This window comes from Erythrolamprus reginae, chromosome 3 (genome assembly GCF_031021105.1).
Source record: "Erythrolamprus reginae isolate rEryReg1 chromosome 3, rEryReg1.hap1, whole genome shotgun sequence".
NCBI classification, from domain to species: Eukaryota; Metazoa; Chordata; class Lepidosauria; order Squamata; family Dipsadidae; genus Erythrolamprus; species Erythrolamprus reginae.
The window spans coordinates 13485536-13511808 of record NC_091952.1 but is presented as its reverse complement, the minus strand read 5'-3'; the positions used below and the strand labels follow the sequence as shown (position 1 = coordinate 13511808).

Here is a 26273-nt window from a genome sequence, read left to right as displayed (position 1 = left end):
GAAGAAATATCCATCGGTTCAGTTTCAAGCTGGGAGAAAGGAGACCAAATGGAGGCTGGATGCTGATTGGAAAGAGAGTCCATTTATTGATGAAGCAGAACCATCAAGCACGTGTGGTTCTGGTGCAATTGACCACAAGGAGTGGAGAATGGGGAGTATTTGTAGCTTCTCTTGGGCTTTGCACATGAAATTCCTGTTCCTGTGCAAAAACATGTATTCTATTGGCTGTTGTCAGACTCCCATGGGGCCATGTACAAATCCCAGGAGTTTGTCTGAGCTAGGTTTGGTTGAAGCTTGGACTGTTAATGCAATGAAAAAACTTCCTATTGTCAAGTTTTAATGAAGCCACAAATAGATGTGTATAAAATGATTCTGTATTTTTCATTCTTACAGTCCTATTCAGTAGCATAAAAGGAAGAGACGTTGCTCAGATCGTACATAGCTTATGTGTAAAGAAGCAAATTTAGAAATGGGATTTTAATTGGAAATTTTAAAAAAAAATTGCTGTAGCTGCATGAATATCCACCGTTAGACAGATTTGGAATATCAAACCGCAGTGCTCCAATTGATACATCCAAATCAATTTGGTCTAATTCAACGATTTTCCATTCATGCACGTTGCCTTATAATGGTCTAAATTGATCCAAATTGAATTCAATCCAGTTTACTGATTCAAGATAATACTGACGTTTCAATTGCATTGATTTTTCCAAAGCGACTTGAATGTTCAAATCAAATGGACAATTACGGATCTACCAATTGGACTCAATTGTCCAATTGGTAGATCTGTAGATCTGTAATTGTCGTCGCGTAAAAGAGGTGTTGTGGCCTGTTGGTTACCAGCCCCTCCTGCAGCCAAATCAGAGGAGGAGGAGGAAGAGGAGGAGGAGGAAGAGGAGGAGGAGAGTCAGGGTCAACATCAAGGCAGCCAGAGAACTCCAAGGGGGGAAGAGGGAATGGAGCTGTCAGTGAGAGAAAGACAGAGGCAGAGCCTGGACCATCCATCAGCCCTCAGATGGAAAGTCAACAGCCTCCAGGTCTGGAGATGGCTGAAGGGAAGAGGAGGAACAGCTGGGTCCAGTGCCTGACACACAGATGCACAGAAGACAGAGGAGAGAATAGCAGTGGAAATCTGTGGGTCGAGCCTTGGCATGCAACTAATGAAGCCCCACCCTAGCCCTGGAGCAGCGAAGGGCCCCACTTATTTTTTCCTACCGGTATGGGATCCTGAGGCCGGCATGGGTGTGCACATGTCAAACACATGTATGTGCGCACCCATGTGAGATTTTGCTTCTGCGTATGCACCCGAAGTGAAATCTCGCACGAGGACACCTGCACGGGTGAGATTTCTGCCATTTCCCCCCCTTTTTTGCTTCTGTGCATGCGGGCGAGATTTTGGCAAATTTTGCTGCTTTTTTTACTTCTTCGCATGTGTTGTGTTTGGGCCTGGGCCGGCTGCTGCTCCCACATATGTGAGAGATGCGTCACAGAGCGATTGTGAAAGCCTGTCTGAGAGCCAGGAAAACTTGGCAGACAGCCCAGAGGACCTTGCAGACAGCCCAGGGGACTTGGCAGGCAGCCCATCGGATAGCCTCTCTTCTTTGGATTCGAATGCCGAACAGATAATCAATATGCAAAGGCGTAGAGCAATGCAACGTAGGGCTCATTTAAGGGATTATCAATGGTGATTACAGTGTCACCTGTGTTTCGGTGTGGTTCACAGACTGAGGGTTGGGTGTGGTCCCCATAATGAGGGCTACAGTTACAAAAGGGAACAGAGGCAGAGGCAAACTGTGGACGTTTATCTGTGTGGTTTGTGTGGCTTTGCTGTTCCCTGCTTTGAGATCTATGCTCTGTGCTTTTGGATTCAACCCAGCATTGTCAGGCAAGTGGGCGTTGGAAAACCTGTGAATTACTGCTTCTATCGTGCCTCGTGACTTCGGAGAACTCCTGGAACTTTCCTGCTATGTGAACTTTGTATCTGGTTGCCTTTTCACTCCACATGCATTTTGTATCTATCTGAACTTTCGCCTAGAACTGTGTTTTACTCCTGAAGAATAAGGACATTTTGTTTAGTGTTTCCTTTTGTGTTTAGTACAATTTTGCTGTTTATCACTGCCCGTGTGTCTCTGACCTTCTTTCCTGGACCCTTAATTACCGTCTGAGCCCCGTCAGCCAGAACAGCATGCAGGTGAGATTATGGCAATTTTTGCCCCTTTTTGGCTTCTGCGCATGCGGGTGAGATTTTCGCAAATTTTTTGCCTTTTTTTTGCACCTGTACATGCATCCTCACGCAAGATTTTTGCCTTCTCCTTTGCTTCTGCGCATGCGCAGAAGCAAAAATAGAGGAAAATTGCCAAAATCTCATGCGTGTGGGCGTCCTCACACAAGGTTTTGCTTCGGGCACATGCGCAGAAGCAAAATCTCATGCGGGGGCACATGCACATGTGTTGGGTGCACACATGGCCAGGACGGCATCCAGAACTCATCAAAAAGTGCAAATGGATCGCCGATCCCATCCATACCAGGTGGGGCCTGTCACTGCTCTGGAGATAAAAAAGGGAAGTGAATAGATTTATTTATTTTATTTATTTATTTTGTCCAATACACAATGAGGGTTTTAGTGAGTATATATCAATATACACATAGTAAAATACATGATGAAGGTTATAGAGGAGATACTCATAGTAAAATATATCTAAGAAATAATAGCAAAGAAGATATAGTAATAGAACATATCAATGAAAGAATAGAAGAAAAGATATACGAATAGAAGAAAGGTATAGGAGATATAGGAGAGCAATAGGACAGGGGACGGAAGGCACTCTAGTGCACTTGTGCTCGCCCCTTACTGACCTGTTAGGAATCTGGATAGGTCAAGCGTAGATAATCTAAGGGCAAAGTGTCAGGGGTTTGAGGATGACACTAAGGAGTCCGGTAATGAGTTCCACGCTTCGACAACTCGGTTACTGAAGTCATATTTTTTACAGTCAAGTTTCGAGCGGTTAATATTAAGTTTAAATCTGTTGTGTGCTCTTGTGTTGTTGTGGTTGAAGCTGAAGTAGTGGCCAACAGGCAGGACGTTGCAGCATATGATCTTGTGGGCAATACTTTGATCTTGTTTAAAGCGTCTTAGTTCTAAACTTTCTAGGCCCAGGATTGAAAGTCTAGTCTCGTAGGGTATTCTGTTTCGAGTGGAGGAGTGAAGGGCTCTTCTGGTGAAGTATCTTTGGACATTTTCAAGGGTGTTAATGTCTGTGATGTGATATGGGTTCCAAACAGATGAGCTGTATTCGAGGATGGGTCTGGCAAAAGTTTTGTAAGCTCTGGTAAGTAGTGTGAGATTGCCAGAGCAGAAGCTACGTAGGATTAGGTTTACAACTCTTGAAGCCTTCTTGGCTATACTGTATTGTTGCAGTGGGCTTTGGCACTTAAATCTTTTGTTATTAGTATACTAAGGTCTTTAACCGAGTGGGGCAGATAACTGTTCATCTTCTCGCCAGTCAGCCTTGTTAGCCTGTGTTGAGAGAGAAACCTTTTTGCCGGGGCTGCTGGCGTTCCCAACAAAGGAATCTTTGACTTTAACTTCAGAGGGTTTTGTTGTGTTTAGGGAGCTGGGTCAGAACAAGAGGACAGTCACGTCCTTGTCTGATATATAGTCTCTTCTGGATAGATTCTTCTTTCCATTGACCTGGGCCAAGTCTTCAAAAAAGAGAACTGTCTTCTGTCAAGTATATCTTGCTTGCATAGCTCCCTTCTGGGGGAGTTTCCAAAATTCCGTTCAGAAATGATTATCTTCACACATTTCCCTCAGATCATTAAGGTCTGTTTTTAAAAGCCTAATTCAATTATGATGCCTCACTGGATATTGCGTGCTGAATAGTGTAAGGCCAGCTCTGGCTACCTGTGGACTAATGCAAGTTAATTCAGGCAGAGCAAGCTGTGGCATTCGCTTGTGCTCGGAAATATTTGTCTAAGTTCATACAACACACATCTGGGTAATAAGCCACAATTATTCTATATCCAGACAATGAAATTCTTTTTCTTTTCCTTTCTTTCTTTCTTTCTTTCTTTCTTTCTTTCTTTCTTTCTTTCTTTCTTTCTTTTTTCCTTCCTTTCTTCCTTTTTTTCCTTCCTTCCTTCCTTCTTTTTCTCTCTTTCTTTTTTGCCTGTTTCAAACATTTCCTCCTTCTTTCCTTCTTTCTTTCCTTCTTTCCTTCTTTCCTTCTTTCTTTCTTTCCTTCTTTCCTTCTTTCATTCTTTCCTTCTTTCCTTCTTTCCTTCTTTCCTTCTTTCCTTCTTTCCTTCTTTCCTTCTTTCCTTCTTTCCTTCTTTCCTTCTTTCCTTCTTTCCTTCTTTCCTTCTTTCCTTCTTTCCTTCCTTCCATCCTTCCTTCCATCCTTCCTTCCTTCCATCCATCCTTCCTTCCTTCCTTCCTTCCTTCCTTCTCTCTCTCTCCTTCCTTCTTTTTTTCTTCATTTCTTGATTAGAGTTCTACCTATATTCCAAACTAGGAAAGGATTTCTGTAACATACTACTACAATTTACATTAGAAACCATGCATTTTTTAGAATGGACTGGACTAGAACAGAACAGTGACGGCTTTTTTGGCTCTTGCCCAGAACCGTAGTTCTGCTATGGAAAGCAGAGCGCGTAGGCCTGCTCCGGTTGCAGCTGGGCATGCACATTTGTACATGAGCAACCGGCAATTTTTGCTGCCAGAAAGACATCCTTGTGCGAGATTTCGGCTGCTGCACATATGCAGCAGTCGGAATCTTGCTGTGGCGCCTAGAGTGGCAGCTGCCAAAAAGAGGCCTGCCCAATCTGGCCACACGCCTGTTCTCTTGCGCCGCAGGAGAGAGATATTTTATTTATTTATTTAATTTTATTTATTTATTTTGTCCAATACACAATGAGGGTTTTAGTGGGTATATATCTATATAAACATAGTAAAATACATGATGATGACGATTATAGAGGAGATACTCATAGTAAAATATATCTATGAAAGAATAGAAAAGAAGGTATAGTAATAGAACATATCAATGAAAGAATAGAAGGAGAGATATAGGAATAGAAGAAAGGATAGGATATATAGGAGAGCAATAGGACAGGGGACGGAAGGCACTCTAGTGCACTTGTACTTGCCTCTTACTGACCTCTTAGTAATCTGGAAAGGTCAACCGTAGATAATCTAAGGGTAAAGTGTTGGGGGTTTGGGGATGACACTAAGGAGTCCGGTAATGAGTTCCACGCTTTGACAACTCGGTTTCTGAAGTCATATTTTTTACAGTGAAGTTTGGAGCGGTTAATATTAAGTTTAACCCTGCTGTTCTGTTCGAAAAAAGTTCCTAATGTTATGTTCCCGGGTCACCCTGACCCGGACCGAAAACTCTTCATTTGCAGTGCTTATGTTTGGTCTTTTTGAAAGCTTTTTTCACCTGGAAACATGTTTGAACATTTCTGCACACAATGGAATGAAAATTGAACTGAAAAAATTAATCCTTATTGGTTTATTTTGCACATAAATGTGCCTCCCCCCCCGTTTTTGTGAAAGTTTTTTCAATTTATGGATAGTTTTGCTTGCAAAATCCATTCTATTTTACTAAAGTTGGTGTGGGATTGGTAGCTTGAACATTTCTGCACACAATGATATGAAAATTGAACTGAGAAAATGAATCCTTATTGGTTTATTTTGCTCATAAATGGGCCCCCATGCTTATACTCAAATAGGCTTATACTCGAGTAGGCTTATACTCGAGTATAAAATGATATGGTCTTATATTCAAAAATAAACCAATAAGAATCATTTTTTTTCAGTTCATTTCTATTTTTCTTATGTTTAGGATTGTTCAATTTAGTATATCAAAACTTTTGAGTTTATTGATAATTTTGCCTGCAAAATGCATTCTATTTTACTATTCTATTTTGGTGTGGGATTGGTAGCTTGAACCTTTCTGAACATAATGATATGAAAATTAAACTGAAAAAATGATCCTTATTGGTTTATTTTGCTCATAAATGGGCCCCCATGCTTATACTCAAATAGGCTTATACTCGAGTAGGCTTATACTCGAGTATAAAACAATAAACCAATAAGAGTCATTTTTTTTCAGTTCATTTATATTTTTCTTATGTTCAGGATTGTTCAATTTAGTATATCAAACCTTTTGGGGGAAAATTCCTTAGGGATTTGTAGCCTTAAAAAATATAAATTGACACGAAATTCAAAAAGGATGGGGGGAGGGGCTTTTTGATCAAAATAAAAATATAAGTCTCAATTTTTCCAGTTCAATTTTCATATCATTATGTTCATAAATGTTCAAACTAGTTTTCCAGTGGAAAAAGTTTTCAAAAAGACCAAATTCAAGTACCTAAAAAAAATCATTTTGATCCGGGTCTATATGACCCGAACAGAGTAAATGTGACTTTTTTTTTGCCAAGAAAAAAATTTTTCCCCCACCCCCACAAATATTTTTTTGATGATCAGCATTGTTAAATTGAGTAAATGAATGCGTAAGATTTTAAAGAATATTTCGGATTTGGAGCATAAAAAAATAAAAAGTGAAAATTGTTGCAAGCAGCCAGGGGGGGGGGGAAGCCTTATTTCTGATGTTAAAAAAACAGTAAGAATCATTTTTTTCAGTTCCTTTATATTTTTCTTATATTCAGAAATGTTCAAGGTACCATTCCCACACCAACTCCAGTAAAATAGACTGCATTTTGCAAGCAAAACTATCCATAAATTGAAAAAACTTTCACAAAAACGGGGGGGGGAGGCACATTTATGGGCAAAATAAACCAATAAGGATTAATTTTTTCAGTTCAATTTTCATTCCATTGTGTGAAGAAATGTTCAGACTACTTTCCAAGTGAAAAAAGCTTTCAAAAAGACCAAACATAAGCACTGCAAATGAAGAGTTTTCGGTCCGGGTCAGGGTGACCCGGGAACATAACATTAGGGAGTTGTTTTTTTTCAGCAAGAAAGAAACCTCCCACCCCCCAAAAAAAATTCTCATAGAGAGAACCCCTGAAATGATGAAAAGTCATGAAATTTCAAGTTTCAGATATGCAGGGAAAATTTTTTACAGGGTCTCAAACCTTGATTTCGGGTCTCACAGACCCGAACAGAACAGCAGGGTTAAATCTGTTGTGTGCTCTTGTGTTGTTGTGGTTGAAGCTGAAGTAGTCGCCGACAGGCAGGACGTTGCAGCATATGATCTTTTGGGCAATACTTAGATCTTGTTTAAGGCGTCTTAGTTCTAAACTTTCTAGGCCCAGGATTGAAAGTCTAGTCTCATAGGGTATTCTATTTCGAGTGGAGGAGTGAAGGGCTCTTCTGGGGAAGTATCTTTGGACATTTTCAAGGGTGTTAATGTCTGAGATGCGATATGGTGCAGGAGAGCACCATGCCTGTGGCGCCCCTGCAAACAAGGTAAGGTCCGGGGTGGTGGTGGTGGTGAAAGCCGGTGTGAGCGGCGCGTGGGCAGGGGTTGGGCGTCTAGCTGGAATGGTAAATTGGGCTCATGAGTGCTTGCGGGGCCAGTGCGATTTTGCTTCTCCACCTGTGGGGGTAGCAAAATCATGCACCTGTGGCTCTGTGAGCGATTTTGCTAACTCCACAGGTGCAGAAGCAAAATCGCTTTGGCCCCGCAATCACTCACAAGTGGGCAGTGGGGGGTAGTCACCGTGTGGGGTGGACGGCAGCAAGCAGGGGGGAAGCTGCCGCATGGGGTGAATGGTGGCAAGTGGGCAGTGGGAGGGCAAATGGAGGTGGGCAACGGTGAGCGGGCACTTATCTTTTTGCCCATGCGCAGAAGCGAACAAACCCAGAAATCTCCTGGGTGAGCGAGTGCAAACGCACAGGTGGAGGAAGTGAGGGCACTCTCTCGGACCGTTCCGGTAGGGCCGGGATTGGTGGCCCACCCCTGGATACAAGCAACAAAGTCACAGTCATTTAGTTATTTGTGGGAGGAGATGGGTGATGGGAATGATGAGATGATTAATAGTTGTGCAGCCTTAGGAAATAGTTTGACAGCATTGAGGGAATTATTTGTTTAGCAGAGTGATGGCTTTTATTGAAATGTATCATGCATACGACCAGGTGACACATATCTATGTACAAAATGAGAAAGATAGAAAGAAGGACATAGAATTAGTATAATTAAAATTGAGACTCAGTGCCTATGAATGGCTGTGACCAAGCAACTAAAGCGTACATGTAAAATACAGTGTGAGAGCTGATGGGCAACTTCAAAGTCCGTATGTTCTTTCTTCTTCAGCATTTTTGTTTCCTTTAAGCCATCGTTCTGGTTAAAAGACCCTCTTTTGGCAGTTTGTACTGGCAAACAGAATAGTATCCAAAGAGAAGAATAGGATTCATGAGCACAAAATGAACTGTCAAAAACCTATCTACTTTTTCTCCCAAAGAATTCATGGCAGCCAAAATGTTTCCCGCCCCCTCCTGTTTGGGACTTCCTTGACTTAAGAACTGTTTTTAGTGCACAAAGTATGGGAGCTCAGAGCCACGTTGCATATGATCAAAGAATTACCTAATATGTTTACTTGTTTTCCTAAGAGGCTAATCAGCTGCCACTCAGCTGCCCAGAGGCAGGGCATCTGTTTCATTGTCGCTTGTCAAAATAATCCAGTAAACATTTTATTGAATAGCATGTTGGGAATTTGGATTTACCTCTTCATAATCTAAGCCAGAAATAGGCAAGCGGGTTGATTCAGAGGATTGCTTGTGGCCAAATTGTTGTTTTTTAATGGCTTGATGGTGGACCATGCCAAAGATAGCAGTGGGATTACTTTTTTTTTCGTGGGTATAAATTTTTTATTGTATTTTCACACCTTACAGAGATTCCAATTTATATACCTCCAATTAAAATAAGTGCTAGAAGGAAAAATAATCAGGACTCGCTTTCCAACCAAGAAAACGCTTGGCAAAAAAGAAAAACAAATACAGTAATACCTCATCTTACGAACATAATTGGTTCCGGAAGTAGGTTCGTAAGGCAAAAAGTTCATAAGACGAAACATTGTTTCCCATAGGAAACAATGTAAAAGCGATTAATGCGTGCAAAAAGAAAAAAAATTGCAAAATGGTGCTCCGCTGGGCACCGCCGCTCGGCTGTCACCTTTTAAAACAGCTGGGGGCTTCTTGGCATTCTCCCGAACCCGAACTTTTCGGGTTCGGGTTCGGGAGGCCGCTGAGAAGCGCCACCGCCCAGCTGTCACCTTTTGAAACAGCCGGGGGGATTCTCGGCGTTCTCCTGAACGCCGAACCCGGATGTTCGGGTTCAGGTTCAGGTTCTGGAGGCCGCTGAGAAGCGCCCAGCTGTTTCAGAAGGTTACAGCCGGGCAGCGCCGCTTGGCAGAGAGCCGTTTTTGTGATCGTCGGTGGCGTTTTCAGCCGATCTGGAGTCTGGAAAGGAGGTGGGGAATCCCAATAGAGAATTCCTTGGGCGGAGCTTTGATGTCACGAAGACGTCCGTTCGGGAGAATGCTGAGAAGCCCCCTGGCTGTTTCAGAAGGTGACAGCCAGGCGGCGATGCTTCTTGGCAGCCGCTCGAACCCAAAAAGTTCGGGTTCAGGTTCGGGAGAACGCCGAGAAGCCCCCCAGCTGTTTTAAAAGGTGATAGCCTGGCGGCGGCGCTGCTCAGCAACCTCTCAAACCCGAACCCGAAAAGTTCGGGTTCAGGTTTGGGTTCGGGAGAATGCCGAGAAGCCCCCTGGCTGTTTTAAAAGGTGACAGCCGGGCGGCGGCGCCCAATGGAGCGCCATTTTGCAATCTGCAGTGGGTTCATAAGACAAAAAAAGTTCGTAAGAAGAGGCAAAAAATTTCCGAACCCCAGGTTCGTATAACGAGGGGTTCATATCACGAGGGGTTCGTATCACGAGGGGTTCATATCACGAGGTACCACTGTACTGTCACTTTAAAACAGGAGTCTCCAAACTTAGCCATATGGCTGGCTGAAGAATTCTGGGAGTTGAAGTCTCCATATCTTAATGATGCGAACTTTGGAGACTCGCTTTAAAGAAAATACCGGGAGCCACAAAACTCTTCCTGCGCCTGACTATATACAGTGGTACCTCTACCTAAGAACGCCTCTACTTACGAACTTTTCTAGATAAGAACTAGGTGTTCAAGATTTTTTTGCCTCTTCTCAAGAACCATTTTCCACTTACAAATCCGAACCTCCAAGACTATAACTGGAAAAGGCAGGGAGAAGCCTCAGTGGGGCCTCTCTAGGAATCTCCTGGGAGGAAACAGGGCCTCCAGTCTCCCTGTGGTTTCCCCCAATCATGCACATTATTTGCTTTTACATTGGTTCCTATGGAAAAAAATGCTTTTTCTTACAAACTTTTCTACTTAAGAACCTGGTCATGGAACCAAATAAGTTTGTAAGTAGAGGTACTATTGTATAGTTGAATTAAAGGTTCCGTTTTCTTCTGAAACTTTTCTTGGATTTATCCATAGTTGGACTGCTGGGGATCAAACAGCTAAATAAATTTTCATGTCGATGGGTGTTGCACGTTGGCAGTTGTGACGCATATTTTGAATGACAGGAAGCCACAACAGAGGGATGAATGAGCCATTTGCGGCTCCAGAGCCGTGGGGCTGCTGACCCCTGTCCTATCCAGTCTAGTTCTGTGATAGAATGTGTGAAAAGTTGCTTATGATGACATCCTCATATCCAGTGGAAGCAAATACAGAGCTAATATCCATCTGTCATCCTTTTTTCCCCCTTCTCTAATGTCAAAATGTAGGTTGTAAATTCTCACAGGAGGGACCGATCTAGGGTTGTTTTTTTCTTTCCTGCTTATGTTCCTCCGTTCAGGATTTTGCACACTGATCACTTAATAAGCATACTGATAACACTAATGATGCTAATAACAGCCTGATTAATCCTTATCTTTTCTGTCTTCCTTTCCAGTGAAAGTTAGCGGCTGCTCGGAAAGCAAAGGAACCCCGTACGAAAATGCCAACTTGGGCTTCAAGGTGAGGAATGACAGAACTCTCTACCCCACCAAACAGGTGCACACACCTTTGGAGCAGCCGAAAGTTACGGTAATGACTTGGGAGCATCAAGTTCTAGAAAGATGGGAAACATTGGTCACAAACATTGGTCATAGAATAGAATGGAATGGAATGGAATGGAATAGAATAGAATAGAATAGAATCTTTATTGGCCAAGTATGATTGGACACACTCTTTGGTGTCTTTGGTGTAGATGCTCAAGTGTACATAAAAGAAAATGTACATTTATCTGCATTTTATTGTTAAAATCTCAATAACATGACATGTTAAAGGGTTAAATAAGGTCCAGGAGAGAAGTGTTTTTAATAGGAAAGTGAACACAAGAACAAGGGGGCACAATCTGAAGTTAGTTGGGGGAAAGATCAAAAGCAACATGAGAAAATATTATTTTACTGAAAGAGTAGTGGATCCTTGGAACAAACTTCCAGCAGACATGGTGGATAAATCCACAGTAACTGAATTTAAACATGCCTGGGATAAACATATATCCATCCTAAGATAGAATACAGAAAATAGTATAAGGGCAGACTAGATGGACCATGAGGTCTTTTTCTGCCATCAGACTTCTATGTTTCTATGACCCTAGGACAGGGGTAGGCAAAGTTGGCTCTTCTATGACTTGTGGACTTCAACTCCCAGAATTCCCGAGCTAGCATGATTGGCTGAGGAATTCTGGGAGTTGAATTCCACAAGTCCTAGAAGAGCCAACTTTGCCTACCCCTGGAGTAGGACATTGCAACCATCATAAATATGAACCAGTTGGCAAGCATCTGAATTTTGATCCCATGACCATGGGGATGTTGTAATGGTCACAAGTGTGAAAAATGATCATAAGTCACTTTTTCCAGTGTCATTGTAACTTCCAACTGTCACTCAATGAACTATTGTAAGTCAAGGACTACCTTTATTCTTAGCTGTCCTGGTATGCACTACATGTTTGAGAGTGAAAGACCACACTTACCTTTCCCTAGCGGATTGGTCCCGGAGGCCAGCACGGACATGTGGGCGGCAGCAGGTGCACTAACCCCTGCGCAAGAATTTGCTTCTGAGCATGCGCAGTGAAAATTGCCAAAATCTTGCGCAAGGACGTTCCAGCAATTTTTGCTTATCTATTTGTTTCTGCGCATGTGCACAAGCTAAGAAAGCCCACAAATTGCCAAAAATCACTGGCAATTGCACAGAAGCATGCGCGGAAGCAAATTATTATGTGGTGGTGCATGGGGGCGAAGCAGGGTTGTGCAGCTGCACACCCATTGCTGTTTGCACTACCGGATCGGCGATCCTAGGCATACTGCGGGCATCTCAATACTGATGTTTGATCTCTCAGTGCAAATTTTATATTATAGGAACATAGAAACATAGAAGTCTGACGGCAGAAAAAGACCTCATGGTCCATCTAGTCTGCCCTTATACTATTTTCTGTATTTTATCCTAGGATGGATATATGTTTATCCCAGGCATGTTTAAATTCAGTTACTGTGGATTTATCTACCACGTCTGCTGGAAGTTTGTTCCAAGGATCTACTACTCTATCAGTAAAATAATATTTTCTCCTGTTGCTTTTGATCTTTCCCCCAATTAACTTCAGATTGTGTCTCCTTGTTCTTGTGTATTATATTTAAGTCTAAGACTTATCGTTTCTTGGAAGTACTTCAGAGTTGATTTAGGTAGATGTCCAACCTCTGTTTAGCCTCAGTTTTGTCACTCTGGGACATTTCCTTTTGGATATGTTGTTATTTAATTGAATGCATTATTTATTTCAACTATAAAATATTTCCATCCCTGTAGCTGACACACAATCCCCATAGCATAATTCAAACCCATGCTTAAAGGTTGGCAAATCCATAACTTTTATATATATTTTTTCTCTAACGGTATATATTTTCCCCATGTTTTCCCTCCTAGAATACCGACTGTGATTGTTTTGTCAAAGATTGACACTGTATCTTAGCTTCTTTTACTTGCTTTATTATTAGATATAGTCTGGGACCAAAATACTTAACTCCATAGAGAATCCTTAGTTCAGTAGGAATTATCTCTAACCTTCTAACAGATATTGTGATAAAGGTTGCATTAACAGAGGGATAGAATCAAGATCATGTGAGGTATTAATACTGGATTATAAAGCCTTAGTGAGACCACACTTGTCAGCCTTCCTCAGAAACCTCTACTCCATCCTTCCTGTTCTGTCGGGCTCTCTGGTAGACTCCTCCCGAAAATTCACAGGTACAAATTTCAGACACACTGACGTTTGAAAATTCAAAACAATGTTTTTTACAATGAAAATTCACTTAAACTAAGCCCTCTTTTTGTATAGCAAAGAGCACCCATCTCCAAACAAACTGGTAATTGGTACAAGTCCCTTATCAGTTCTGTGATACTTAGATTGCAGCTGTGAGGTAATTCACAGTCCTTCGTCTTTCACAAAGTGAAACACGCTTTGCTCTGGTTTAGTTTCAAAGCAGGGAAAAATCAGCACACAAAAGGTCAAACGCAGCAAAGCAGGCACGAAACACAACAATCAGATAATCCTCCTCAATGGCCAAACCCACAGGCTGCTATTTATAGCAGCCTCACTAATTACCACAGCCCCACCCAACCACAGGTGGCCTCATTTTCTTTGATAATAATCTCTCAGTTGTTGTTGTTGCCTATGCATCGCTCTCCGCATGCGTGGCTGTATCATTAACTCTTGTTCTGAATCCAAGGAGGAGCTAGATAATTGATCTCCTTCTGAGCTGTCTGCCACACTCTCCTCCTCCCTGTCACTCATGTCTTCTTGGTCAGAGGAGCCTTCATCATCAGATTCCACCGGGGGCAAAACAGGCCTGCAGCATGTGGATGTCTCCCCCACATCCACAGTCCTTGGGGCAGGAGCTGGGCCAGAGCTAACCACAACACTTCCCAATTGGCATGACCACTGCGCACAGACATATATATGTCACATGTTTTTGCTGAATTTGAAAATACACACACACACACACATAGAGGGAGAGGAAGGGTGATAGAGAGGAAGGAGAGAAAGCAGGAAGGTCTAGAAAGAGTATGTCTATCTCTATTGCTCAAACAGTAACATTTTGCCGAGCTCTTGTCTATTCTTTGACCTTGGTTTGTTTTAGCTCTGATGCCCAGGTTAATTCTTACTCAGAGTTCCTGATTTGCCTTTTGGATCTTCCAAAAGGGACAATCATCCATCATGGACGATTTAGTCTGGATTCCTGCAGGGTTGGACTAAATGATATAAACGGTCTCTTCCGCTTTGGTGATTCTGTGATGCTGATGGTTGCTGCTTCTCTTCTGGCTTTGTTTCACCGCAGTTAATCCTCCAAATCCATTCTCCTTTGCCCTGACTGCCCTAGGACTGCCCTGCTAGACAACCTTTCCCTTGGACACACCCAAAATCCTTTTTTTGTGTTCACATAACATTAGGCGAAAGCAGCCAGAGCCACTCGTTAATAGTCTCAAGCAGTAGCTTTATTGCTACGCAATGATATTACAAGATTCTCTCCAGAATGCAGTATTGTAGGTATTACTGTTCACTGCCAGCAGTTCAATCCTAACTGCTCACGTTTGACTTAACCTTCCATCCTTCCAAGGTGGGTAAAATGAAGACCTAGATTTTAGGGGCAATAGGCTGACTCTGAACTGTTTATGAAGCAATATATGGTGGTACCTCTACTTAAAAATGCCTCTACTTAAGAACTTTTCTAGATAAGAACCAGGTGTTCAGGATTTTTTTGCCTCTTCTTAAGAATCATTTTCTACTTAAGAACATGAGCCCGGAAAAATTTCCCAGGAAATTTGAGAGTGGCACAAAGGCCCGGTCAGTTTCCTGCCATTTCCCCTTTAATCCCGGCCATCTCTGGGCTGCCAGAGGATCCTTTTGGTGGTGCTTAAGGAGGCTTTGGCAGTTCAGAGCGAACAAAGCATTTTCCTTTCTCTGGGCGCTTGGAGAGGGAATAAACTTCTGCCAGCACCCAGAGAAAAGAAACGCTCCCTTCACTCTGAGCAGTGACTGTCCTCCTCCTCCTCTTCTTCCTCCTCCTCCTCCTCCCCAAATTCTGAGCTTTTATTTCTTTCCTGATGGGTTTGCACGCATTATTTGCTTTTACATTTATTCCTATAGGAAAAATTGCTTCTACTTACAAACTTTTCTACTTAAGAACCTGGTCACGGAATGAATTAAGTTCTTCAGTAACATAGAAACATAGAATACTGACGGCAGAAAAAGACCTCATGGTCCATCTAGTCTGCCCTTATACTATTTCCTGTATTTTATCTTAGGATGGATATATGTTTATTCCAGGCATGTTTAAATTCAGTTACTGTGGATTTACCAACCATGTCTGCTGGAAGTTTGTTCCAAGGATCTACTAATCTTTCAGTAAAATAATATTTTCTCATGTTGCCTTTGATCTTTCCCCCAACTAACTTCAGATTGTGTCCCCTTGTTCTTGTGTTCACTTTCCTATTAAAAACACTTCCCTCCTGAATCATATTGAACCCTTTAACATATTTAAATGTTTCGATCATGTCCCCCCTTTTCCTTCTGTCCTCCAGACTATACAGATTGAGTTCATGAAGTCTTTCCTGATACGTTTTATGCTTAAGACCTTCCACCATTCTTGTAGCCCGTCTTTGGACCCATTCAATTTTGTCAGTAGAGGTACCACTGTATAAATCTAAGCGGGGGATTGGACTAGATCAGGGTAGACAAAGTTGGCTCTTCTATGACTTATGGACCTCAACTCCCAGAATTCCTGAGCCAATCATGCTAGCTCAGGAATTCTGGGAGTTGAAGTCCACATGTCGTAGAAGAGCCAGCTTTGCCTTCCCATGGACTAGATCAGTGTTTCCCAACCTTTTTTGAGCCGCGGCACATTATTCATATTTTCAAAATCCTGGGGAACACTGAACGGGGGGGTGGGGGGGTGGCTAAAGAAAAGTTTTGACCAAAAAAAATCTTCCTCCATTTCGCTCTATTTCTCCCTCACTCTTTCTCTCTCTTCCTTCCTTCCCTTCTTTCTCTCTCTCCATCCCTCTTTCTTTCTTCCTCTCTTTTTTGCTCTCTTTCTCTCCCTCCTTCCCTCCCTATATGTCTTTCTCTCTCCCTTGCTCTCTCTGCCTCTCTTGCTATCTCTCTTTCATTCTCTCTCTTTCTTTCTTTCTTTCTTTCTTTCTTTCTCTCTCTCTCTCTGTCTCTCTTTCTCTGTCTCTCTTTCTCTCTTGCTAGCTCTCTTTCTCTCTCTTTCTCTTTCTCTGTCTCTCTCTCTCCGCCTCTCTTGCTATGTCTCTCTTGCTCTTATTTTAAATGTTCCGGGTGGCAGGGGGATGCGGAGCCCGCACGCACACACCCCCGACATTCCAAATTCTGCCTCAGCTGTGAGAAGAACGCCTGCCCCGCCTGTCCTGCAGCCCTTTCGCTGACAGCCTGGGACAAAAGCGCTCCGTGAAGGGACTGCAAGAGGGGCCGGGCGGGCATTAGCAGCTGGATGAGGAGGACGAGAAGCCGCTGCAGCCACCCCCAATCCCCCCCTTCCCTGGGTGCCTTCCAAAGGCCCCTGGAAAAAGACAGGAGGTAGCAACAAGGCGCGAGGACAAGCAGGCAGCTTGGCGGAGGGGAAGCGCTGAGGGGCTCTCCTCCTTCCCCACCCCCGCGCTTCTCTCCCGCCCTGGCTTTTGCTTTGCCCGCAGATTTCCCCGCAGTTCAAAAGGAGGCAAGAGGTGGCCTGGATGAAATTGCGGGGAAATCATGGGGCGAAGCGAAAGCCAGGGCGGGAGAGAAGCGCGGGGGTGGGGAAGGAGGAGAGCCCCTCAGCGCTTCCCCTCCGCCAAGCTGCCTGCTTGTCCTCGCGCCTCGTTGCTACCTCATGCTGCTCCCACCATGGCTGCGTGCGGTTCCGGTGCCCCTGGCTGAAGGTCGTCCTGTGGCTGGTCTTGGGCTTTACGGTGGCTTCCTGGTTCCCTCTCCTCCCTCCGCCTGTGTCTACCGCCAGCGCCTCATTCCTCGGAGCTGCCGCTTCCTTCCAGGCAGCCCAGCCACGCTGCCGTAGAAAGTGCAGAGGTTATTGCCGCCACCTCTGCCTCCACTCAGGGAGCCACCGTGGTTGAGCTGAGGGAGAGGAAAAGGCGCGGTGACCACGGTGGCTCCCTGAGTGGAGGCAGAAGCGGTGGCAATAACCTCTGTGCTTTCTACGGCAGCGTGGCTGAGCTGGACGGAGGGAAGCGGCAGCTCCCACTCGAGGAACCCACGGCAACGGGCGACGGCTTGGTGGGAGGCGACGGCGGGAGACACAGGCGGTGGGAGGAGAGGGAACCAGGAAGCGACTGTGAAGCCCAAGACCATCCACAGGACGACACTCAGGCAGGGGCGCCGGCAGCGCCCCGCCCAGCTTGAGCTTCTCGCGGCACACCTGGCCATGTCTCGTGGCACACTACTGTGCCGCGGCACACCGGTTGGGAAACGCTGGACTAGATGACCTACAAGGTCCGTTCCAACTCTAATAATCTAATCTCATCTACGTGCTATTACTATTTGCTTAGGGAAAATGTCCATGGTTACCTCAGAAGTGTTTTTCCAAAAGGCAATTCAATTTTCTTGACTTTAATTTTCTTTGAAAACATTTCTCTTCATCCAATAAACTTCTTCGGTTCTAAGGGAGTGCCCTTAGGAAAAGTCAGGTAAAGTTTCAAGGATTTGGAGGGAAATTTGAGTGGAGTAATTTGATATTTAATGGGGGCAGTTGGATCCTTGTTTAAACCAAGTTAATGGTTTTTTAGGTTTCCTCCGCATGAGTAGGAGTTCATTTTTTGAATAGCAAGAATTATATGTCATGGGGGGGGGGCATCAGGGTTTTAGAGATGCTAAAATGGGGCATGGCCAAAAAAAGGTTGGGAACCCACCAGTCTAAATTATAAACCCCTCTTAACACTTTGCTCTATTCTAGCTGAGATTCCACCATACATAATGTGTGAAGCCTGAGCAGATAAAGGACATCATTAAAATAATAAGCTGATTCAAATAACAAGGAAGGTTCCCATAATACAGTAGTTCTCAATCTTTCTAATGCCGTGACCCCTTAGTATAGTCCCTCATGTTGTGGTGACCCCCAGCCACAAGTCTAGCGTCAATTCTCCCAACAGAGCTCTAAGATGATTGGCAGGAAGGTCAGAAGGACACTCCCACTGTAAACACCTGATTGGTCAGATTGTACAAATATGTTCCAAGGTGCCAGAATAGAAACATTGGTTCCTAACACCATGAGAAATTTGTCTTTTCCCATGGTCTTAGGAGACACCTGTGAAATGGTAGTTCGACCCCCAAAGTGGTCCCGACTCCCGACCCCTAGGATGGAGAACCACCATAATACCACATCCATATAGAGTTGCATGAACTGCAATTGTGTTAGCAAAAACTTCAGAAGAGAAGGATTTAGGGGTAGTGATTTCTCACAGTATCAAAATGGGTGAGCAGTGTGGTCGGGCGGTAGGAAAAGCAAGTAGGATGCTTGGCTGCAAAGCTAGAGGTATAACAAGCAGGAAGAGGGAGATTGTGATCCCCTTATATAGAGCGCTGGTGAGACCACATTTGGAATACCGTGTTCAGTTCTGGAGACCTCACCTACAAAAAGATATTGACAAAATTGAACGGGTCCAAAGACGGGCTACAAGAATGGTGGAAGGTCTTAAGCATAAAACGTATCAGGAAAGACTTCATGAACTCAATCTGTATAGTCTGGAGGACAGAAGGAAAAGGGGGGACATGATCGAAACATTTAAATATGTTAAAGGGTTAAATAAGGTTCAGGAGGGAAGTGTTTTTAATAGGAAAGTAAACACAAGAACAAGGGGACACAATCTGAAGTTAGTTGGGGGAAAGATCAAAAGCAACGTGAGAAAATATTATTTCACTGAAAGAGTAATAGATCCTTGGAACAAACTTCCAGCAGAGGTGGTTGGTAAATCCACAATAACTGAATTTAAACATGCCTGGGATAAACATATATCCATCCTAAGATAAAATACAGAAAATAGTATAAGGGCAGACTAGATGGACCATGAGGTCTTTTTCTGTCATCAGTCTTCTATGTTTCTATGTTTCTATTTGATAAATAAATAAAAATAAAATAAGTGAGACTGCTGAACCGCCAAACTCTCCTGTCCCAATTTAGCCTAGATTAGAACATTGGGTGTGAAGTGAACCCAATGAATGGAAAATTTAAAATGGAAGATAATATGGTATATTGTTTGCCTCGGAGTGCCTTTCTCCAAGCTGGCACTGGCTCTATATTGAATAAATCTTCAACGATCAACAACTTATTTTTTTTCATACTTCACAGCCCCATAGAATAATCCCTTTCCCAACCCAACAAATATCATCCAAATGATGTTTTGAAACTGAAAATTTCAAGGCTGATTTCCGCCCCTTTTTCTGTTGCTCAGTCTTGCAAGAAACCTGATAGCAATTCAATTAGAAAATGCAAATCAAGTCACAGATTTACCACCCGAGTGCTGAATTACCCCCAAGAAAATGGCATGATCTTCTAGAATAATAGGAAACACTTCAGTAAAAAGTTTTTTTCTTTTGGAACTGACAATTTTCACAGTGGAAAAGTGGGGCTTGCGAGTCTTGCCTGCAAAAATAAGGGAGGACAAAACGTTATCTTATAATAAATTACAGATATTCCTTGACTTACGACCACAACGGAGTCCAAACTTTTTGTTACTAAGCAAGACATTTGTCAAGAAGTGAATTTTGCTCTGCTTTACGCCTTTTCTTGTGAAAGTTGTTATGTGAATCTGCAGTTGTAAAGTTAGTAACACAGTTGTTAGGTGAATCTGGATTCTCCGTTGACTTTGCTTGTCACAAAAAAGGGAATACACGCCCCCAGGTCAGTGCAACAGTCATAAATGTGAGTCAGTTGACAAAAGGCTGAATTTTGATCATGTGTCCGTGGGGATGCTGCGATGTGAAAAACAGTCATAGAATTGTTTGGGGTTTTTTCAGTGCAATTTGTAATTTTAAACTCTCACTAAATGAGTTGTAATTCAAGGACTTTGTATTTGAGAATTCTGGCCCCCATCAGAATTTTTAAAAATTAGATGACTAATACTGTATTCCTAGGTGGTGGTGGGAGAAGCAGACAAGGAGAGCTCTTTTAAAAAGAATATAATTTTATTTGTAAGGATTTATCTCTTCAATACATTTGAGAAAAATGTGCATTTATCCACTTAATCATAAGGACAGTAAAATACTCGTCAGAAAAATTCACAAAGTAAATCCACAGGAGTCAAAATGAACAGAAGCAGACTTTTATTATACTTTGATTAAAGGTCCTTCCTGGGTGAAAATAACCCAAGAAGGCAAAGTTACATATTTATGCATAAGTGCACCAGTGTGCCTTCCGTCCCCTGTCCAATTGTCTCTCTCCTTATCTCATTTATCTTTTCTTCCTTTCAAATATGTTCACCTATACTTTTATATTTTTTCTTCTATTCTTTTCTTTATTTATATTACTACGTATCTATTCTCTTCAATGTGTATTATGTATTGGACTAAATAAATAAATAAATAAGTAAGTAAGTAAGTAAGTAAGTAAGTAAGTAAGTAAGTAAGTAAGTAAGTAAGTAAATAAGGAAGGAAGGAAGGAAGGAAAGAGAGAGAGAAAGAAAGCAAGAAAGCAAGAAAGCTTTATATGACAAAACACTGGAAACTCCCCTTACACTCTGGAAAATCCCACTCCCATCATGACACCAGCACCCGCTTCCTTAATTTGTTATGTTTCCATGTACTTTTTGATAAATCCTTCCACTGAACATTTTCCTTCGGTGTAAACCCCTTAAACACCTTTCCTGTTTTCTCCACAATCTGTATCCTGTGTTGTACAAAATGTATTTCACATAAACGTTAATTTCTGCTAGCATACAAAATTACACAAGTGTACAGAAGGTCTTTGGATTATAACATATATTTTTGCTCATTTAACAAAACATGGCTGCACTTATTATGTCTGCCAATAAGGACACCGTAGGCCACAAAAGTCATAAGGTTTATTTCATTTATAATAACGATAACCGGTAACTGGAACTGCTAACCATAATCACCAAGATGTCCGTGCTTGGCAGCTATTTATACCCCTGTTGCCAGGCTGAGCCAACCAATCCAAACTCTGTATTTTCCCGCCCAAAAAATAGGGGCGGCTACCCATTACAAATGTTTCCCAACCTTGGCAACTTGAAGATATCTGGACTTCAACTCCCAGAATTCCCCAGCCAGCATTTGCTGGCTGGGGAATTCTGGGAGTTGAAGTCCAAATACCTTCAATTTGCCAAGGTTGGGAAACACTGCTCTAGACCAGTTTCCCAACCATGGCAACTTGAAGATACTTGGCAAAGAAAGAAAGGAAGGAAGGAAGGAAGGAAGGAAGAAAGAAAGAAAGAAAGAAAGAAAGAAAGAAAGAAAGAAAGAAAAAAAGAAAGAACCCTCACCTGCAAATCCAGGCATATTTTCCAGAGCAAGTCTCTTCGTCTGTGCTCCTTTTCTCCCCCTAATAGATGCATTTTGCAAGCCATGTAATGCACTGAGGTAAGTTATTTTCAGCACTGGATACAGTTTTGTGAGCACATTTTCCCATGGAATCCATTTGTGGCTGGGGAAAACTGCACTGCAAGATTATGAAAGCCAAAACTAGAGGAATCAGAAAGTTCTGGATGCTGTAAATATTTGTGAGAGAGGTTTGCAGCGAAAGGCAAACCAAACACATTTCTTTAAAATCTATTGTCTGATGAGGTAGTCAATGGAATTCATCACTGAATAGGAAGCTGTCTGTATATTTTAATCATTCGATTAAAAGACCAGCTAATTCTTCGGCTTACAACCACAATTGAGCCCAAGACTTCTTTTGCTATGTGAGACAGTTGTTAAATGCATTTCACCCCATTTTACAACCTTTCTGTTCTGACCCGGCTCCCCAAACACAACAAAACCTCTGAAGTGAACTCAAAGATTGCGGCGCAGGCGGAGTAATAGTCGGACACAAGGTGTGTGGGTATAACGGGGTCACTTTTATTCAACAACTTTAATTCTTAACTTATTAACTTGTTTAAAACCTTAACCCCACATGACCTGCAGGGTGCAAGATCAAATGGGGGCGGAATAACATGCCCAATTCAGACAGCAACCCTGGGGCGAAAACTCCTTGAAACTGGGTGCGGGTCATATTGAACTACACCTACCCCCTGCACCCATACTACGCCACACCTGGCGTGTGGGATGGCTCGCTACAGGTCTACGTTAAACTCCCGCCAGCGAGCCACAGGAGCGACTCACTCCCCGGACCCAAGCCGGTCGAGCCCTGTAATCCAAGAAGGAGCTCGCCCCTCACCTCAGTAGAGGTGCCCCAAAAGGAGCTCACCAGTTGCTATTTATTTTATTTTCCGCCCCCAATCGGCCCCCCCCTCCCCCCCCAGTGACCCTAAGGGGGGGGGGGGCACTAGATGGTGGGGCCACCCCCTAACCACACTCCCACGCACAGAGTGGAGTAGGCGAAAAAACAATCGCAGCTCGTCCAATTCTGCTGCGACTGCAAAAAATTCCTACTCGGCCCCCCGGAGGGCGACCCATCATATGCACCATGTAACAGAGGGAGGGTGGGTGGGTGCCTCACGAAGCTCCGGGCGAGACTGCTGCGCCACAAGTCAGCCCCCTTATATAGGGTTGCCTGCCCTCGCCCGGCCAATCGGTGCCCACGCACCGTAACACGTGGTCACGGCACCCGACGTGGGTGCCGTGACTCCGCCCCCCAACATGGCGGCCTCCATACCCCCGCCGATCGCCGCAACCCCCACCGGCCGGTAAGTCGGCTGTGGGAATTGCGGCGCAGGCGGAGTAATAGTCGGACACAAGGTGTGTGGGTATAACGGGGTCACTTTTATTCAACAACTTTAATTCTTAACTTATTAACTTGTTTAAAACCTTAACCCCACATGACCTGCAGGGTGCAAGATCAAATGGGGGCGGAATAACATGCCCAATTCAGACAGCAACCCTGGGGCGAAAACTCCTTGAAACTGGGTGCGGGTCATATTGAACTACACCTACCCCCTGCACCCATACTACGCCACACCTGGCGTGTGGGATGGCTCGCTACAGGTCTACGTTAAACTCCCGCCAGCGAGCCACAGGAGCGACTCACTCCCCGGACCCAAGCCGGTCGAGCCCTGTAATCCAAGAAGGAGCTCGCCCCTCACCTCAGTAGAGGTGCCCCAAAAGGAGCTCACCAGTTGCTATTTATTTTATTTTCCGCCCCCAATCGGCCACAGCAGGGGGTGAAATTTTAATTTATTCCCCCTGCTCCCCCCCCTGCACATAAATGTGCAGGCACCTCTGCAGGTCGGCAATAAACTTATCGTTCCCACTATCGGTCAAATGAACCCCGTCCTGCCTGTACAAATCTGTGAGGGATGCCCTGATGTCTGGATGGTCTATCACTCCACCCCCAGCCTGAACCACCCACTTCCTAACCGCTCTGTTTACCCTCTTTCTAGCCTTGTCCACTGCACTAGGACTTCTAGCCTGCCGCCAACTCCTCCTGGGCAGGATGTTGGACCACCACACACACGTATCTGGCCACCGCTCCCAGATCACCTGCAAACTCTCCCATATGTGCCACAGCAACTCTACACCTGTCATCGCTCCTAGATCGTTCCCACCAACGTGCAATACCAAACAGCCCGGCACCCCTCGCACCCTTCCACTGTCGAACAACAGCGGAAGAACTTCCCGCCAACGTAGGCCTCGTCGGCCCAACCACTGCACCACCGCTCGATCGATCTCCAAACTGGTGCCGGGCATCGTCACACGGGCCCTCCGCTCGGCCCAGTACACCATGCTGTGGCCACATATCAGGATCCTGCGGCGCCGGTCAAGTCGTCGGGCTGGAGAAAGGGAGGAAGCAGAGCAGCGTCAGACTGGCGGCCCGGCGCCTCCCCCCCCGCCCCGCCCCACTCACCTAGGGGCGGATGTACGTCCGGAAGGCCCCAGATCTCCAGCGGCCCACTGTCTTTATATCCAGCCTGCTGAAGCCTTCGACTGCTGCCAACGACGCTGCACCTATTCTGAATGAGTGGGTCCCGTAACGTCTGGGATCCAGGCCCAGCCTAGCCAGCGCCTTGGACGTAACAGCCCAAAACTGGTACCTGGTCAGGGGTTCGCCGGACGCGTGACAAAACAAAAAACCCGGCTCTACACCCCTGTGGGCCCAATACGCCACCAGAGCAGCCACCGGGCACACCCGCCGGTTGGCAGCCCGGGAAAGTTGGACCGTCACACCTCTACCCCTCTGGTCAGTCTTGGACCGCCGAAGCCTCAAGGACACCGAGCTACGACCTAACTTGATATCCCTAGTGGTGAACGCCTGGCCGGAACTATCGGCTCTAGAGGCTGCTAGGACCTCGCTGACCCGAAAGGCCCCGAAAAACAAGGTCACCGCCGCGGCGTGGTACAATGACGCCTCATAAGCAGAGCGGCAGAGCCGACCCCACAGCTCGTAAAGCCCCATCAAGTGGGTGAGCTTGAGGGGACGCCTGCTGTCGCCCCGGGCCCGACCTTTCTCCCTGATCCAACCCTCTAATGTCTTTCTAATCCTGAAATCCCCTGTGGTGTCCGCAAAGCCCCGAGACTTGGCGACGAAGGCCAGGCCTGCCAACTTGCCCCTAATCGTCCGGGCAGACAACCCACGGCGGCGGACAAGTGCGCAAAATTCAAGGAGGTGTTCGACCGGGGCCGGCCAGAGCTGATCGTATCTCCTATCATGACGAAAAGCCCAAAATTCCCTACCTGCCCGCTGGTACGCTCTCCTGGTGCTGGGAGCTATGGACAAATCCATGGCCTTGCTTACGTCGGCCCTCCAATCAGCCACAGATGCTGAGGGGCTGCTTCCGGGTACTCCTCGGCCTGTGGGGCAAGCAGCCGGAACCTAGCCAACTGCCCCCTGGACAGAGCGTCAGCCACCCCGTTCCTTACCCCCGGAACATGATGTGCCCGGAAAAGCATATTGTTGGCCAAGCATCTCCTAACCATATGCCGGACCAAACCCATAACCCGCTCGTTCCTAGATGAAAGCGTGTTCACTACATGCACCACCGCCATATTGTCGCACCAGAAGTGGACTGTCCTACCGGCAAAACTGGATGCCCACAACTCAATGGCCACGACTATTGGGAATAACTCCAAAAATGTCAAATCCCTACAGATAGCCCCACCAAGCCACTCCTGCGGCCAGTCAGCCCGCAACCATTTGCTTTGCCACACCACTCCAAAGCCAGTCGTGCCCGCCGCATCGGACTTCACTTGGAAGTCTGCTTTCGGCAGCATATCCTGCCTCCACAATGACACACCGTTGTATCCATCCAGAAACCCTTGCCACACCACGAGGTCCTCCCTAACACTCTTTGATAACCTGATCCTGTGGTGCGGTTTTGACACTCCAACCGTTGCCCTGTACAATCTAAACATAAAGGCCCTTCCTGGCGCGATCACCCGACAGGCAAAGTTTAACAGGCCGGCCAGCTCCTGCACCTGTTTCAAAGTCACCTTCCGTGCGGCTCGTGTGGCCCTCACCGCTTCCTTGAGTCTAGTCAGTTTGTCATCGGGTAGCCTGCACGTTTGTGCAACGGAGTCCACCTCGATGCCTAAAAATGTCAATTTGGTTGAAGGCCCCTCGGTCTTTTCGTGAGCCAAAGGTACACCTAAATCCGCGCATAAAGCCTGAAAACCCATCATTCCCTGTTGACAATCGTCAGAGCCCGCCGGCCCCGCGAATAGAAAATCATCCAAATAATGTACGACAGACGCAAGGCCCGTACTCTTAACATGTGCCCACTCCAAAAATGAACTAAACTTTTCAAACAACGAGCAGGAAATAGAACAACCCATTGGCAAGGCTCTATCAACAAAGAACCCGTCCTCGAACTGGAAACCCAACAAGTCGAAATCCCCCGGGTGAATGGGCAAAAGCCGGAAGGCCGATTTGATATCACACTTCCCCATCAGCGCCCCCACTCCGCACGCCCGGACCATCGCGACCGCCGTCTCGAATGGCGTGTAGCGCACCGAGCAGAGCTCCTCGGGAATGTGGTCGTTCACCGATTCACCAGGGGGGAACGACAGGTGATGTATAAGCCTAAACTCACCCGCAGCCCTCTTGGGCACCACACCAAGTGGGGACAC

The 26273-nt window shown here is 45.0% G+C and overlaps 1 protein-coding gene across 1 annotated transcript in view; it reads left to right on the top strand.

The window, feature by feature from the left end:
• Nucleotides 1-26273, top strand: part of CDH4 (cadherin 4) — a 784771-nt gene that overhangs the window by 265037 nt on the left and 493461 nt on the right. The window contains exon 3 of the mRNA XM_070744288.1: nucleotides 10941-11005. Coding sequence (XP_070600389.1) covers nucleotides 10941-11005 — 65 coding nt within the window. The remainder of the gene's footprint in view (nucleotides 1-10940; nucleotides 11006-26273) is intronic.